The following is a 16,573-nucleotide window of genomic DNA, read 5'->3' on the forward strand; positions in this document are numbered from 1 at the left end:
CTTTACATAGTTGAATGTGCTGACAACAAAATCACACAAAAATTATCAATGGAAATCAAATTTATCAACCCATGGAGGTCTGGATTTGGAGTCACCCTCAAAATTTAAGTGGAAAACCACACTACAGGCTGATCCAACTTTGATGTAATGTCCTTAAAACAAGTGAAAATGAGGCTCAGTATTGTGTGTGGCCTCCACGTGCCTGTATGACCTCCCTACAACGCCTGGGCATGCTCCTGATGAGGTGGCGGATGGTCTCCTGAGGGATCTCCTCCCAGACCTGGACTAAAGCATCCGCCAACTCCTGGACAGTCTGTGGTGCAACTTGGCGTTGGTGGATGGAGCGAGACATGATGTCCCAGATGTGCTCAATTGGATTCAGGTCTGGGGAACGGGCGGGCCAGTCCATAGCATCAATGCCTTCCTCTTGCAGGAACTGCTGACACACTCCAGCCACATGCGGTCTAGCATTGTCTTGCATTAGGAGGAACCCAGGGCCAACCGCACCAGCATATGGTCTCACAAGGGGTCTGAGGATCTCATCTCGGTACCTAATGGCAGTCAGGCTACCTCTGGCGAACACATGGAGGGCTGTGCGGCCCCCCAAAGAAATGCCACCCCACACCATGACTGACCCACCACCAAACCGGTCATGCTGGAGGATGCTGCAGGCAGCAGAACGTTCTCCACAGCGTCTCCAGACTCTGTCACGTCTGTCACGTGCTCAGTGTGAACCTGCTTTCATCTGTGAAGAGCACAGGGCGCCAGTGGCGAATTTGCCAATCTTTGGTGTTCTCTGGCAAATGCCAAACGTCCTGCTCGGTGTTGGGCTGTAAGCACAACCCCCACCTGTGGACGTCGGGCCCTCATACCCCCCTCATGGAGTCTGTTTCTGACCGTTTGAGCAGACACATGCACATTTGTAGCCTGCTGGAGGTCATTTTGCAGGGCTCTGGCAGTGCTCCTCCTGCTCCTCCTTGCACAAAGGCGGAGGTAGCAGTCCTGCTGCTGGGTTGTTGCCCTCCTACGGCCTCCTCCACGTCTCCTGATGTACTGGCCTGTCTCCTGGTAGCGCTTCCATGCTCTGGACACTACGCTGACAGACACAGCAAACCTTCTTGCCACAGCTCGCATTGATGTGCCATCCTGGATGAGCTGCACTACCTAAGCCACTTGTGTGGGTTGTAGACTCCGTCTCATGCTACCACTAGAGTGAAAGCCCCGCCAGCATTCAAAAGTGACCAAAACATCAGCCAGGAAGCATAGGAACTGAGAAGTGGTCTGTGGTCACCACCTGCAAAACCAGTCCTTTATTGGGGGTGTCTTGCTAATTGCCTATAATTTCGACCTGTTGTCTATTCCATTTGCACAACAGCATGTGAAATTTATTGTCAATCTGTGTTGCTTCCTAAGTGGACAGTTTGATTTCACAGAAGTGTGATTGACTTGGAGTTACATTGTGTTGTTTAAGTGTTCCCTTTAATTTTTTGAGCAGTGTACTTTTGATTTGATATACAACATAATACTAACTATTCCATCAAATCTACTTACAAGTTCTATGTGATGAGGTAGTCAAAACACGTGAGTGATTACATGTATATAAATGTAACACTAAGCAACAAACTGGATAATAAAGTAAGGGGTGGAGAAGAGAAAAAATAGATATTGGGTTATTGGAATTCCATTTTCCAGTAGGTATAGATGGAACTGGATTGACATGTCTTCAACACTGTATGTGTGACTTCCCCAAATGTTACAATTTGCATGTCATTTTTCCTTAAAATGCATGCAACTGTATTCATCCTTGCCAATTATGGTGCAGTGTTCAATAATATATAAGGACAATGATAGTCTCTTCCAAACAGTTATGTATCAATACAGATTTAGACAAAGATTTCTAAATATAAGCTCAAAAGATCACTGTCATGGCAGTGCATTGTGGGGTGGTGGGACAAATCTTATCTCAAACCAGGAAAAATAAGAACAGTGGGCCAATGAGTGACAGGTATTTCAGTGCTGATCTTCCTATATGGAAAGCCATGGGGAATAATGCAGATGATCAGAATAGACTGAGGCAGAACGACTGGAGTAAGGTCAGCAATTATGATGTAGAGATCAAGGAGTTTCCTGTCATAAACTGTTCATCTTATTATATAATAAGGCAAATGCCTATCAGCAATTTATGTAAGCGAGCTAAGTGGACAGATTTATATAACGGGCTAGTCCTATTCACAGTCTTACTGGCTGCCTGAAACTCATTTGTGTTAAACTGAAAATGGCCCTGGCCTAATTTCAAAACAGAAGAGAAGTTACTACTGGCATTTTGAAAACAATTTCAAATTCACTTCAAGCAACTTTGTTTATGCTCATTTCTAATTTATTTATCATGCATTTGAATATAATTCTTACAAGCCAAAAGGGCACATGGTAATAGGACAGCAGCTGAGATATGGCTGCAACATGCTATCAGAAAATCAGCATCTAATACTGGAACTTTCCTATCAGTTGTATAAACTGTTGTTGAGCTCTGAGCACTGACATGCTTCTCATGGCTTCCAGAATGGATCTGAACAACCAGATGCCAACCTAGTCCAGTTGACATAGGGTCACAGACGTCCCAACCCCTGACCAGAAGCGGAACCCGGGATAGAGGGGGCCAGTAAAGACTGTCTGGAGGGAGTGGATGAGATGGGCCTGGTTGTTGGAGATCCTGTAGAAGGCCAGTACTCCTTCATGTTGGTCCAGGTACACCCCCAGCCTGCGAGCCTTGGTTGAGCCTAGCTGGGTCTCCTTCCCAGCGTGCCACATGGAAAAGCCCTTCCCAGACCAGTTCAGGCTCCAAGACTGCTTGTTGTAGCCCAGCCTGCTGCTGTCGTCAGCCTCCTTCCTGTCCAAGTCTCTGTAGGCCACGCCGATAGTGATCTGAGTGACAAACAATAACAACCATCACTAAGTAAAATACTCATAGCCAAAATAGTGAATACTAGTCAATTGATGACAGATTTAAATCAAGGGCATCTCAAGAACATAACATAAGTTGACGTGATCTTAATGATGAGGGAGCAACCATAGAAATATAATTATATTGAGTGTGTACCAGTGGAGGCTGCTGAAGGGAGGACGGCTCATAATAATGGCTGAAATGGAGCCAATGGAATGGTATCAAACACGTGGTTTCCATGTGGTTGAAACCATTCCATTGACTCCATTCCAGCCATTATTAGGAGCCGTCCTCCCCTCAGCAGCCTCCACTGTTGTGTACCCATGAGTGTTCCAGTCAAATGTGGTCGTAGCCTGAGACGCTTTGTCCCTTCTAGTAATTATATTTCTATGGCAGTAATAACCCACCTTCTGGCCCGTCCACTCTGTCTCCCAGTAGTAGGGGCTTCCAGCCAGGGGCTCCCTGCACAGTATCTGTCTCCAGTAGATGAAACGGTCGGGGTGCTCCGGCTGATTCTGCTTCTCTGCCTTCAGAGTGGCTTTACGATCCCCATCAGCCAGTTTCAGGTGGTGGTACGCAGTGTTGGGGTCAAATGTCGGATTAAAGTGAACTACATGGAGAAAGACAGGAAAGACAGGCGATGCTATTGTCTTCCTTTGTAGTCCACACTCACTTTTTTGTTCAAGTGTCCAATTGTCTGAAGACGCTTCAATGCTGCTTATGACTACATTTCTGTAACTCTTTAAAGGGTGAAAAGCATTAAAACGGGTACTCACATTTGAGCATTTCTTCTCTTGTTTTCAGCTCTGGGTTTGCCAAACCAACAGTGGTCACCTGTTTCACTAAATGTTGTGAGAGAAAATAAACCATTTTATTGGCATTATAATGCCAACTTTGGAACTACACTGAAAAATCCTCAGACCGCTGTTCATATACCTTGAGGTCCAGTTGGAGGTAATGGAGGTTGAGGTAGAGAGTTTGTTGATGTCACCTCATTTACTAAAGAAAATCAATAGAGGTGAGAAAATAAGAAAGCTGTTTTTACGGTTATTCTGAAATTGTATTGAACTATTTTCAGACCACTCTCAATGCATTTACCTTGAGGTAGCCGACTAAACTCAACGATTTACGATTGAGTTGAGCATGGGTGGACTGGAGCTCCAACGTCACATAAAATTAAGTTATCAAAAATTACTGACTTCAGTACTAAAGAATAGCCCGCAATTACACAGACCAATGTGTGTAATTGCGGGCTATTCTTTGGTTGCTGAAATCAGTAGGTTTTTATAAAAACGTCATTATATGTGACGTCGTAAACTCCAGTCCGCCAACACTAGTCGCCGAGCAACTCCATCTTAAATCGTGGAGTTGAGTTTAATTGGATAGGTGGAGGTAGAGGTGAAGGGTTTGATGTTATTTCACATACTAAAATGCAATAAGGGGAAAGCATCTTTAGTCTGTTATTAAAGGTTGATGTACTTGATAATCTTCTCATACAAAGGCTGAATTAAACATTTACCTGTGTTAAGTTGAGGGTTTGATGGCACCTTGGATGCTGCAGAGATGAATGAGAAGAAAGAAAAGACTAACATTCTGATAGAAAACGCACCTTTGTGTTTTATTTTAATTTTAACATGACTTGTAGATGCTTACCTGCGTTTTGTGAAGCCACCTGGTTGTTGTCAGTAGATGCTCCGTTCCCTGCAGCTTGACCACTGAACATTTGAGACGGACTAAGACTGGCATCATTCCCTACAAGCAAGAAAACAGGCTCAGTAATATTTAGATCCATATATACTGCTAAACCATTGAGCAATCTCAACAGAACCAGCACAATCAAAAGGGAAAATAGTAAAACAGATCCTAATCTCCCTGTATATGTTTTAGGCCATTGAAAATGCCGATAGACTCACCAGTTCTGAAGATCTTGGCCATGCTGGATTTACAGAGTTCCTGTAGTCCATCTCTTAGCTCTCCCATCACGGTTTGAATCTCAGACACAAGGGCCTCCTCACCCAGCCCTACCCCCTCTCTGCTCCCATTCTGTGTGATGGGCTCCAGGGTGAAGAAATTCTGTGGAGGACAATAGATGAAGACAATAACACCTGGTGGTGAGGATGGTCATTGACACTTGTCCGAATTAAACTGTTATCATCTCAATCCCATTATCTTTTCCCTGTACCTTTAAGAAGCAGATGTGGTCCTGCATTCTGGCCAGTCGGCTGAGTTCTTGGTCTTTCCTGCGGAGCTGGGCCAGCTCCTGCTCCAGCTCATGGATGTGGCCCTCGGTTCGACTGCCCATGGATGCCTCATGGGCACAAAGCAACTCCCCGACCTGGGTACCCATCAGCTCCACACTCTTCACCAGCTCAGAGAAGAGCTCCACACCCTCCTTCTGTAGGGCCTGGACTGACCTCTGAGAAGATAGAGAGGACACAGACATGGAGAGAAGCAAAGCAAAAATGGAGGGATGAATAGAGGGGTAGAGACGAGGAAGTGAAAGAGGGGGCTAACAACATATTTGCCATTGATGTGGGGTTTCCTTACTTTGTGGAGCTGGGCAGCTTGTGGGAACTCCTTGAGCTCGTTCTCCATCTCTTGGATCCTCCTCTGTATCTCGGCCTGCATCGGAACTAGCTCCCTCTGCACATAGGGACACAGTATACAGAAACACAGGATTCTCTCAAGCACCCAATGTTTTCTAAAATTCTAATAAAGCTGTTATAATCAAATAAAATAGTTGTGGCAAGACAAAACAACACAGTCATGGTTCTTTACCCGTTTCTCCTTCCTCTCCTCTTCTGGCTTAACCACACGGTGGCCCTTGTGTCCATGACGACAACACTCGTCACACACACACTCCTTATCGTCATGGCAGTAGAGCTCTAGGGGCCGCTGGTGTTGAGGGCAAAGCCTGGGGCTGACGACGGGCAGCTGGGGGTACATCTCCCCTTGGCGAAGGCCTGTGTCCGCACACCCCGCCAGATAGATCGGCATGGAGGGTGGGGCAGACGAGATGGAGAGGTAGGGATACTCCTGGATGCCCTTTATTCTCAGCTTCTCCATGGCCTCCACTAGCACTGTGCTCTTGGCAAGAGAGGGTCGTGGGGTGAAGACCTGCCTACACTGGGGGCAGTTAAACTGACCCTTGGCCTCATTCCGGTCCCAGTGCCCCTGGATGCAGGGCAGGCAGTAGGTGTGACCACAGGGCAGCGTGGCAGGGTCACGTAGCGTCTCCAGACAGACAGAGCACACAAACTCCTCCTCAGGCCATGCGGCAGTGGCCATGCTGCTGGGAAATGTAGGTCCTGCAGACTGAACGATTGTGGTCCACTTTGTAAGTAAGACTGCCAATGCTTCCGAAATGTCATAGCTTGCTGGTTAAAACCAAAATGGGCTGGGCTTGGTCGAGGCAGGAAAAACAGGTAAGACCGGTGAGGAGTTTCCAAATCATTCTGACTGATGTCACAGTCACATGGATGAGGCAGAAACACTGTAGTTGCAGGCCAGCCTCAGTTGTCTAGATATTTAAATAATCTCAAAGTGGTAGACCGACAGGTTTTTCACCTTCTCCAAGAAGGAACCAAATTTTCACCTTCTTTGTGGATATAAATAGCCTAGTTATTGTTATAAAAAACACACTGTGTGTCCACAATAATGTGTTTGTACCAACAATGATAAACAATACAATGGATACAGAAATGGCTATACTGTGTAAGCTGCTGGTCCATGTAAAGGACCCATGACCACCAACATGTGAATTTAATAGGAGCATACCAAATTTGGTGTCAAATGAAAACTAAGAGTCTATATTCTTGAGAAATTAAGGCATATATACTGTAGACTTTTCAACCCCCCCAATTTTCACGTTGGTGCTCATGGGTCCTTTTACATGGAAATGACCAGCAGCTTACACAGTATAGCCATTTCTGGATCCATTGTATTGTTTATCATTGTTGATACAACCACATGTTCACCTTCTCTGTGGATATAAATAGTAAAAAATAAATAAACATTTCAAAATAATGTGGTTGTATCAACAATGATAAACAATACAATGGATACAGTTTATCAATACAATGATAAACAATACAATGGATACGGACCAACTGGCAAGAGTCTTCACTTACATTTTCAACCTCTCCCAGACCGAGTCTGTAATACCTACATGTTTCAAGCAGGTCACCATAGTCCCTATGCCCAAGAAAGCGAAGGTAACCTGCCTAAATGACTACCGCCCGTCGCACTCATGTCAGTAGCCATGAAGTTCTTTGAATGGCTGGTCATGGCTCATAACAACACCATCATCCCGAAAACCCTAGACCCACTCCAATTCGCATACTACCCCAACAGATCCACAGATGACACAATCTTAAATCGCACTCCACACTTCCCTTTCCCACCTGGACAAAAGGAACACCTATGTGAGAATGCTGTTCGTTGACTACAGCTCAGCGTTCAAAACCATAGTGCCCACAAAGCTCATCACTAAGCTAAGGACCCTGGGACTAAACACCTCCCTCTGAAACTGGATCCTGAACTTCCTGATGGGCCACCCCCAGGTGGTAAGGGTAGGCAACAACACGCTGCCACGCTGATCCTCAACACGGGGGCCCCTCAGGGGTGCGTGCTTAGTCCTCTCCTGTACTCCCTGTTCACCCACGACTGCGTGGCCAAGCACGACTCCAACACCATTATTACGTTTGCTGACGACACAACGGTGGTAGGCCTGATCACCGACAACGATGAGACAGCCTATAGGGAGGAGGTCAGAGACCTGGCAGTGTGGTGCCAGGACAACAACCTCTCCCTCAACGTGAGCAAGACAAATGAGATGATCGTGGACTACAGGAAAAGGAGGGCTGAACACGCCCCCATTCACATCAACGGGGCTGTAGTGGAGCGGGTCGAGAGTCCTTGGTGTCCACATCACCAACAAACTATCATGGTCCAAACAAACCAAGAAAGTCGTGAAGAGGGCACAACAACGCCTTTTCCCCCTCAGGAGACTGAAAAGATTTGGCATGGGAACCCCATATCCTCAGAAGGTTCTACAGCTGCACCATCGAGAGTATCCTGACCGGTTGCATCACCGCCGGGTATGGCAACTGTTCAGCATCCGGCCGTACGGTGCTACAGAGGGTAGTGCGTACAGCCCAGTACATAACTGGGGCCAAGCTTCCTGCCATCCAGGACCTATATACTAGGCGGTGTCAGAGGAAGGCCCAAAAAATAGTCAAAGACTCCAGTCACCCAAGTCATAGACAGTTTCTCTGCTACCGCACGGCAAGCGGTACCGGAGCGCCAAGTCTAGGTCCAAAAGGCTCCTTAACAGCTTCTACCCCCAAGCCATAAGACTGCATAACAATTAATCAAATGGCCACCCGGACTATTTACATTGACACATCTTCTTGAGAAATTAAGGCATATATACACATTACACTCCAGCAGCTCCAATTTGTCCATCCACAATTCAACTATGGGAACATGGCGATCTCACCAGGCAACAGAAAGAGCTGGCCACTACTATACAAGAGATTGTTTGTGAGGAGATTACCTCTGCCATCGACTTACAATTAAAACACCCACTTTTCAAGATGGTTGGCAAGCATGTATTTTTTTCTGATCCGTTTTTGTAGCTGAAAAGCTTTTAGGATTTTTGTCTCCATTTAGCTTTGTTTCATCTGGCTGTGAACATATTGGACAATAGCACAATATTGCATACAGAGTTTTTAAGGAGACATACAAAACAGGTCTGCTGAAACATTTGGGCACCCTACTCTGCAGACACCTGCCTACTGCTGCTTTTATCCTGCCACTTGACATTGTGCCTTGGATGTTTTTGGACTACTGCCGAACTTGAACTCCCCTTGGTTTAGCCTACTATTTTTTACTCTCCCGCGGCCCCGGTGTAGCGCTTGCCTCCCTCCCGGCTTCCACTGGCCCGTACTGGAAACTACATCCCCTCCAAGGTGCTTCTCTCCTGGCTATCATACTGGTAACACAGCCTCCGTTGCGTTGCTGTTTTGATGGGCCCCGGCATTTAAATCGCATTAAGTGAGTCACCGCTCTCTCCTTGCAGTTGTTATGCTGGCAAGTTTTGTGCCTTGATTGTGTGGGTCCTAGTGCTGGCTGTTTTCTAGTCTGTGGTTGGGTTTTGGTTTACTGCCTATAACTGTGGTGATCCTACAAACTGTGATTCAATATAACTAACCATCATACTGTGTGGATTGATTGACTTTTAGCTGATTCCTCGCCAACCTACACTATATATACACAAAAGTATGTGGACACCCCTTCAAATTAGTGGATTCGGGTATTTCAGCCACACCCGTTGCTGACAGCTGTATAAAGTTGAGCACAGAGCCATGCAATTCCCGTAGACAAACATTGGCAGTAGAATGGCCATACTGAAGAGCTCACTGATTTTTGACGGAACACCTTCATAGGATGCCACCTTTCCAACAAGTCAGTTCGTCATATTTCTGTCCTGCTAGAGCTGGCCCGGTCAACTGTAAGTGCGGTTATTGTGAAAAGGAAATGTCTAGGAGCAACAATAGCTCAGCCGCGAAGTAGTAGGCCACACAAGCTCACAGAACGGGACCGCAGAGTGCTGAAGCGCTTAAAAATAGTCTGTCCTCGATTGCAACATTCACTACCAAGTTCCAAACTGCCTCTGGAAGCAACGTCAGCACAATAACTGTTTGTCTGGAGCTTCATGAAATGGGTTTCCATGGCCGAGCAGCCGCACACAAGCCTAAGATCACCATGCGCAATGCCAAGCGTCGGCTGGAATGGTGTAAAGCTTGCCGCCATTGGACTCTGGAGCAGTGGAAACGCGTACTCTGGAGTGATGAATCACGCTTCACCATCTGGAAGTCCGAAGGAAAAATCTGGGTTTGGCGAATACCAGGAGAACGCTACCTGCCCGCATGCATAGTGCCAACTGTAAAGTTTGGTGGAGGAGGAATAATAGTCTGGGGCTGTTTTTCATGGTTCGGTCTAGGTCCCTTAGTTCCTGTACTACAGCATACAATTATATTCTAGACGATTCTGTGCTTCCAACTTTATGGCAACAGTTAGGGGAAGGCCCTTTCCTGTTCAGCATGACAATGCCCCCATGCATAATGCGAGGTCCATACAGAAATGGTTTGTGGAGATCGGTGTGGAAGAACTTGACTGGCCTGCACATAGCCCTGACTTCAACCCCATCGAACACCTTTGGGATGAATGGGAACACCGACTGAGAGCCAGGCCTAATCGTCCAACATCAGTGCCCGACCTCACTAACGCTTGTGGCGTCCCCGCAGCAATGTTCCAACATCTAGTGGAAAGCCTTCCCAGAAGAGTGGAGACTGTTATAGCAGCAAAGGGGGGGATCAACTCCCTATTAATGCCCATGATTTTGGAATGAGATGTTCGACGAGCAGGTGTCCACATACCTTTGGTCATATAGTATATTTCATGTGTGGATTTTAACTGACTTTTCCAGATTGGCGGCTACCACCTCAGAGACTACGGTGATCATTTCATCCCATGTAGGAGTTGCACCTATTTTGCACAGTTCCAGGATAATATTGACAGGCCAAATTTCAAATGTGGAAACTGTCAGCTTATTGAGGAATATATGTCTGAGCTGGACATAATAATATAATAATAATATGCCATTTAGCAGACGCTTTTATCCAAAGCGACTTACAGTCATGTGTGCATACATTTTTACGTATGGGTGGTCCCGAACCCACTACCCTGGCGTTACAAGCGCCATGCTCTACCAATTGAGCTACAGAGGACCACATCCAGAGTAAGCAAATTAATACTGCAGCGCATTCTGGTTATGTCCCACTCGAATACCTTTTCTACTCCCCAGCCTGGTCGTTGTGCCACAGTGTCGCCACTCTACGACTGACTGGCCAGGGCTGCCCTGCCCTGCAGAGGCCCCTCCCTAATGAAGTCCCCCCCCCTTGGAAAATAAAGGAGCAAGGACGCTTTATGAGGAGCTGGTGGATGCCGTGGTTATCCCAGTGGAGGCACGTCACACACCGTAAGCCCAGCGCAAGGTAGTGGTATTTGGTGAATGGGGCTGAAATGGCTTTGAGGGATCCCATCCTGCTGACCAACAGTTTCACCCACCTGCTTCCAGAGATTCCTGCTCCTTCATCCTCTACCTGTCTCCGGAGGGTCCAGCTCAAGGGGTTTCTCCCACAGGCCAGTACCCCCCGGGCTCCCTCTCACATAAGGCCTTGAGGGTGTCTGACTTACATGGGTGCAACCAAAGTCCATGTACTGAAAGTCAGTTTATAACATTCCATCATTGGTTACTCAGAGTTCCCCATATTGACATTGGATGCGGCATCAGGCCCTATGGTACTAACCTTGGAAAAGTAATGACTATTACTAATAGGGATAGACCAAATGGTGCAGTTCTATGCAATCTTATAGTCATACCAACCTTATTAATATCAACCATCAGACAGCTGGTGACTAACTCTGATTAATCTTATTTTAACAAATACACCAGAGAAATTGTGTTTATACTGGTGTCATCACCCAAGACATTAGTGATGGTTGCCCAGTTGTTTGTGTTAGAGATGTGAGAATACAAAAAGCTAAGCCTTGTTTCATCACAAAGAGGAACTTTAAAAACTTCAATGAACAGGCTTTTTTTGTATGTTCATCATTTTAGTGACCTTGATTGCATTTCAGCTATCCCTGAACCTGATTTAGCTTTGAGCCTTTTGCAGATGTCTTCAATACTATTGTGAATGATTATGTAACCGCTCTTTTTGATTGTAATGGGAACCCGGCTAAATTCTGGAAAACTGTCAAATCCCTAAAGGGTTCTACTTCCACCTCTTGGCCACAACCAATTAATTCAGACACTGGCCTCATTACGGGAAAAAATTCCATCTTTGATACATTTAATCGAGTTCACATGACTGGTGACGCATCGCACTTCCGCATTTTATTCGTACTTTTTGTTGCTACTTGGCTACCTGCCAAACTTGTTTGTTTTTTACTCTTAACTATTGAATCTAATTCTGTATGTAACAAGTTTACCAACATCTTAGTTTTGTCCTCAAATTTTTTTTTTTATTCAACTTTTTCCACCCGGGACGCTTTATCTGGACGTAAGGTTAACATTACGCCTTCTCATTACAGTCACTGTACAGGAGAACTATCGCCTTCTGGTGTGGATAGCCGAGTTGCAAGCCCGGCTTCAGACGCAATCATTAGGCAAGGGTAATTTAAGTGAAGGAAAGGATGATTCAGCGTCTGTGCCACCAGTAAATACAGCAAGTAGTGTTGATCCCCCTACACAGTCCCTGCAGCCAAACAACTTTCTCACGGCTTCTGGAAAGAAATGCTGTCTGCATGCTCAACCGGTGTCGCTCTTTCAGCGGATAGAAACTTTCGTCCGGTTTTCCCCACTAAGCAACGAGTCGGAGTCAGAGCCCAATCCTTCTCAGGTCTCTCCTCCACCCGTTATGGGGTCTGAGCCACCAAAGCCTCCCACCATTAGCGCTGACAAATTGAAAATCCTTGTCATTGGTGACTCCATTACCCGCAATATTAGACTTAAGCAATAAGGCATGAGGGGGTGTGGTATATGGCCAATACACCACGGCTAAGGGCTGTTTTTATGACGCATCGCTGAGACAGCCCGTGGTATATTGGCCATATACCACAAACCCCAGAGGTGTCTTATTGCTATTATAAACAGGTTACCAAAGTAATTAGAGCAGTAAAGGGGTGTGTGCTCGATTGTATACACCTGTCAGCAACAGGTGTGGCTGAAATAGCCGAATCCACTAATTTTAAGGGGTGACCACATACTTTTGTGTATACACACGTATAAAAACAATAAGGATTACATGTTAGGATTATGACATACTAATGGCATAAGATTGGCAAGTCTGGAAAAATATTGGGAACAAATGGGTTAAGAGTTTTTAGAAAACGTGGTCACATAATAAAAAACTGAGGGAGATTTTACAGAAATTATGTTACCAAACTTGGCATCTGCCCAGTTCTTTCAGTAAATGTTTTGTGAAATATTCAATGTAAATTGTTCAAAGTTGTCATTGTGCTTAGAGTTGTATGGTTTGTTAAACTTTAAAAAATCGGAGTCTCAGAAATTCTGTCACCTTGGAATTGCCCTGCTTCAAAAATAAATGATTAAACTCCTAGCTATTCTCTTTTGAAAATCATAATGTCACACAAATGTATAATAGTTAATGGTTTGACAGGCCTTACATTATTTGTGGTAGAACATCTCTAAATGGGTTATATCGGTTTAGTTTGTGAGGGCAAGTGATTGCCATTAAGCTTTTTCAGCGACATATTTGGTACATGCGCAGTAGCTAGCGTTGATGTTCAAGGTGAGTTGTCTACCACTATGTAATATTTATTTTAGTTGTTTAGGGAGGTGCACCGGGGGTTTCATTAATCTCTGTTTTTACCATACCAGGAATAAGATTGGGATCCTTGTAAACTGTGATTATCTTTCTATTTTATCGTACTAGTTGAATGCTAAAACCTGCTAGCATTTGCTAACCGGCTAGCAAAATGTTTTTGACAGCTTGGTAACATTGCCTAACTAGCTAGCTACAACAACTGCAACGTTAGCTATAGCCAGCTAGCCACCAATGACCCGAATCGGATTTGTTTGACAACTTTGGTAATAGCTAACGTCAACTTTAAACAATTTTGAAAGTAGCTGACTAAGAGATTTAACGTAACATTGAATAGTGTTGGTTGTAAAACTAGCTAGCCATTTGCCAGATTGAGTTTGCATTGGGCTAGTAGCTAACGTTAGCTAGTTTGCTTGCTGACAGCAACTTGAATTTGCTGCGTTGTTGCACAATGTTAGCTACAGAATGTGCAATCAGGAAAATGACCTATGTTACTTTTTTTTTTTTTTGTAGTCTAGAATAGCTGTTCTCAAACCTCACCTCGGGGACCCCCAGATGTGTCAAAATTGTGTTGTAGCCCTGAAGTAACGTTAGTACACCTGATTCACTTAAGTTAATTAAGGGCTTGATTAATTGGCAAGTTGAATCAGGTGTGCTAGCTCTGGAAATGCATGGAACTGCGGGAGGTCCCTGAGGAGAGGTTTGAGAATCACTTCTGCAGGGAAGAGTGAGGACAACCTATTTATTTGTACTGTACTCATGTCAAAATAGGCTTACTTTTTTATTAACATAACCATTGAGCCTTGTTTAGTGGAGCAAAGTAAATTATTATTTTGTCTCGTCTCTGTTTTCAAGAATGTTCAGGAGTCCACAGATTCTGGCCTTGACATGCCCTGTCAGGACCCTGCTGTTGTCTGTCAGAGACCCCCGAGTGTCTGCCCTACCTGAGCATGCCTGTCAGAGGTGGACTGGACCCAAAGCAGGGAGAAGTCTCTGTCAGGGGGGTGGAGGGGAGGAGGCAGTATCCCTCTCTTCAGCCATCTCTTCACACCTTGTTAGCAGAGGCACCTCCGGTTGTGAAAGCTGTCTCCTAAACACTGCACCTCAACACCCCTTAAAAAAAGACACCCCTCCCAACCGGCCTCAATTGTCTCAGGACTCTAGCTTTGTCTCTTTGAAACGTACACCACGACTGCCGGTGTTAGTATCATGTGACCCTTGGAAAACCACTCTATTGGAACATTTGGACAATTCTAAAGCCCCCGAATGTTCTAGCGACCTCAAGTGCCTTCTACAAAGGAGGCAAACTGACAATGGTAGCCAATGTTTATCTGCTGAGGTGACGGTCAACGTCACATTCAGTGTTAAAAGGAATAGTTACAGTCCTGTTCGAAGTGGCAAGATTGACCTTTTTCATAGACTGCTTGTGTACACACCAATACAGTGGACTGTGGATTCCCAGCGAAGCCTTTCACTCCAGAGCCGTGGCCTGCACCAGACTGCTGCCTCCTGCCCTGAGAGTGCCTTGAGGGAGTGCCTTTCGCTGGTGAACGAGGCGCGCTGCCGGCAGAGCCTGGGGCCTAATGTGGCTCTGTATGAGAAGGACGTCCGGGGGAAGAGGGGGGCCAGTGAGGCCGAGGGGAAGTGGGCGTCCGTGCTGGTCTCTCTTTGCTCCGTGGAGGGAGAGCCCGCCTTTCTCTTCACCCTCAGATCCACAGCACTGAAGGGCAGACACAAGGGCGACGTCAGGTAACCACAGACTCCTGCACCATTCCCACTGCTTTGAACTTAACAACTCTGAAAATGACAACTTTGTTAGTGTGATTTGAGAAAAACATTGTCATGTAAATGAATGTATGAAGTTGTATGAAAAAAAAAAAAAAATGTATGCACTCACTAACTGTAAGTTGCTCTGGATAAGAGTGTCTGCTAAATTACTAAAATGTGAATGTATAGAAAGCTGGAAATTGACAAAGTGCTGTGTGAATGTCCAGTTTTGCAGGTGGCAAGCGTGACCCTTCGGACAAGGACGTTGTGGACACCGCCCTGAGAGAAGCTCGTGAGGAACTGGGCATCACTGTGGCAACAAACCAAGTGTGGGGCATGCTGAAACCACTCAGGGATATGGTGAGACCCTTAACCCTACCCATAATCCTTCATGATCCCCATCCATCTCACAGCTAGGAGCTCCCCTCTGCTCTTGATCAGTTGAAATGGGGTAGTATTATTTCAGTGAAACATTTCTTAATATGAGTATGTCTTCATTATGTAAATTGTTGATCTGCTGCTTTTCCTAATCATGGCTCATTTTCTCTCAGTCTGGAATGATGATAGCCCCTGTACTGGCCAACCTCGGCCACCTGGAGGCGCTGTCGTTCAAGCCAAATCCTGCCGAGGTACAGTTACAAGAACTCAGTTTGCAAACGTTACAATCACTCTGTTTGCGTTTGGGCTGAACTAACACGAATACCACCTAACATGGAGTTAAAATGACATTCTCCTTTCTCTCTCAGGTAGAAGAGATCTTCACCCTGTCGCTCTCCCACGTATGCAGTCCCCAGAATCGGGGATACACCCACTTCCGTACCGGTGAGCGCTACGGATACACCCTCCCCGTGTTCCGCAACGGGAAGCACCGCGTGTGGGGCCTCACTGCCGTGGCCGTCGAACACACACTCAAACTCATCGCTCCGCCATGACAACCAATCATGCCAGACTTCACCAATCATGCCAGCCATCACTACTGTTTTTTGTAAAGCATAGTGTATGTGTGATTACGGAATAATTTGAATGATCAATTTCACATATGAAACAAATAATGGGGCTCATGTATCAATTGAGGACTTCTTACAGTCAATGTATCCCTAATAAGCATACATGTCAGAAGTGATATATTGAATATATATATATATATACAGTGGGGGGAAAAAAGTATTTAGTCAGCCACCAATTGTGCAAGTTCTCCCACTTAAAAAGATGAGAGAGGCCTGTAATTTTCATCATAGGTACACGTCAACTATGACAGACAAAATGAGGAAAAAAATCCAGAAAATCACATTGTAGGATTTTTTATGAATTTATTTGCAAATTATGGTGGAAAATAAGTATTTGGTCACCTACAAACAAGATTTTGGCTCTCACAGACCTGTAACTTCTTCTTTAAGAGGCTCCTCTGTCCTCCATTCGTTACCTGTATTAATGGCACCTGTTTGAACTT

General features: G+C 45.5%; 2 protein-coding genes across 5 annotated transcripts; one reads left to right on the forward strand and one right to left on the reverse strand.

Moving 5' to 3' along the window:
* Positions 1–1,509: 1,509 nt before the first annotated feature.
* ftr86 (finTRIM family, member 86) lies at positions 1,510–14,188 on the reverse strand. 2 transcript variants are annotated; one of them, XM_041877575.2, is made up of 11 exons: positions 13,897–14,188; positions 5,720–6,256; positions 5,489–5,584; positions 5,124–5,357; positions 4,855–5,014; positions 4,595–4,693; positions 4,461–4,496; positions 3,878–3,940; positions 3,718–3,783; positions 3,349–3,551; positions 1,510–2,922 (listed from the first exon to the last, which is right to left on the reverse strand). In XM_041877575.2, exons 2-11 carry the CDS (start codon positions 6,227–6,229, stop codon positions 2,587–2,589), a joined length of 1,803 nt encoding a protein of 600 aa, XP_041733509.2. In that variant the 5' UTR covers positions 6,230–6,256; positions 13,897–14,188; the 3' UTR covers positions 1,510–2,586. The 2 variants fall into 2 exon arrangements, with proteins under 2 accessions (XP_041733509.2, XP_041733508.2); XM_041877574.2 differs by lacking the exon at positions 13,897–14,188 and having other exon boundaries at positions 1,511–2,922; positions 5,720–6,715.
* On the forward strand, positions 13,275–16,306 carry LOC121567495. 3 transcript variants are annotated; one of them, XM_041877578.1, is made up of 5 exons: positions 13,275–13,323; positions 14,212–15,105; positions 15,351–15,483; positions 15,675–15,752; positions 15,870–16,306. In XM_041877578.1, the coding sequence occupies exons 2-5, from the start codon at positions 14,213–14,215 to the stop codon at positions 16,053–16,055; spliced, it is 1,290 nt and encodes a 429-aa protein (XP_041733512.1). In that variant the 5' UTR covers positions 13,275–13,323; position 14,212; the 3' UTR covers positions 16,056–16,306. The 3 variants fall into 3 exon arrangements, with proteins under 3 accessions (XP_041733512.1, XP_041733511.1, XP_041733510.1); XM_041877577.1 differs by lacking the exon at positions 13,275–13,323 and adding an exon at positions 13,354–13,438; XM_041877576.1 differs by lacking the exon at positions 13,275–13,323 and adding an exon at positions 13,376–13,622.
* The last annotated feature ends 267 nt before the right edge of the window (positions 16,307–16,573 follow it).

This window comes from Coregonus clupeaformis, chromosome 6 (genome assembly GCF_020615455.1).
Source record: "Coregonus clupeaformis isolate EN_2021a chromosome 6, ASM2061545v1, whole genome shotgun sequence".
Lineage (NCBI taxonomy): Eukaryota > Metazoa > Chordata > Actinopteri > Salmoniformes > Salmonidae > Coregonus > Coregonus clupeaformis.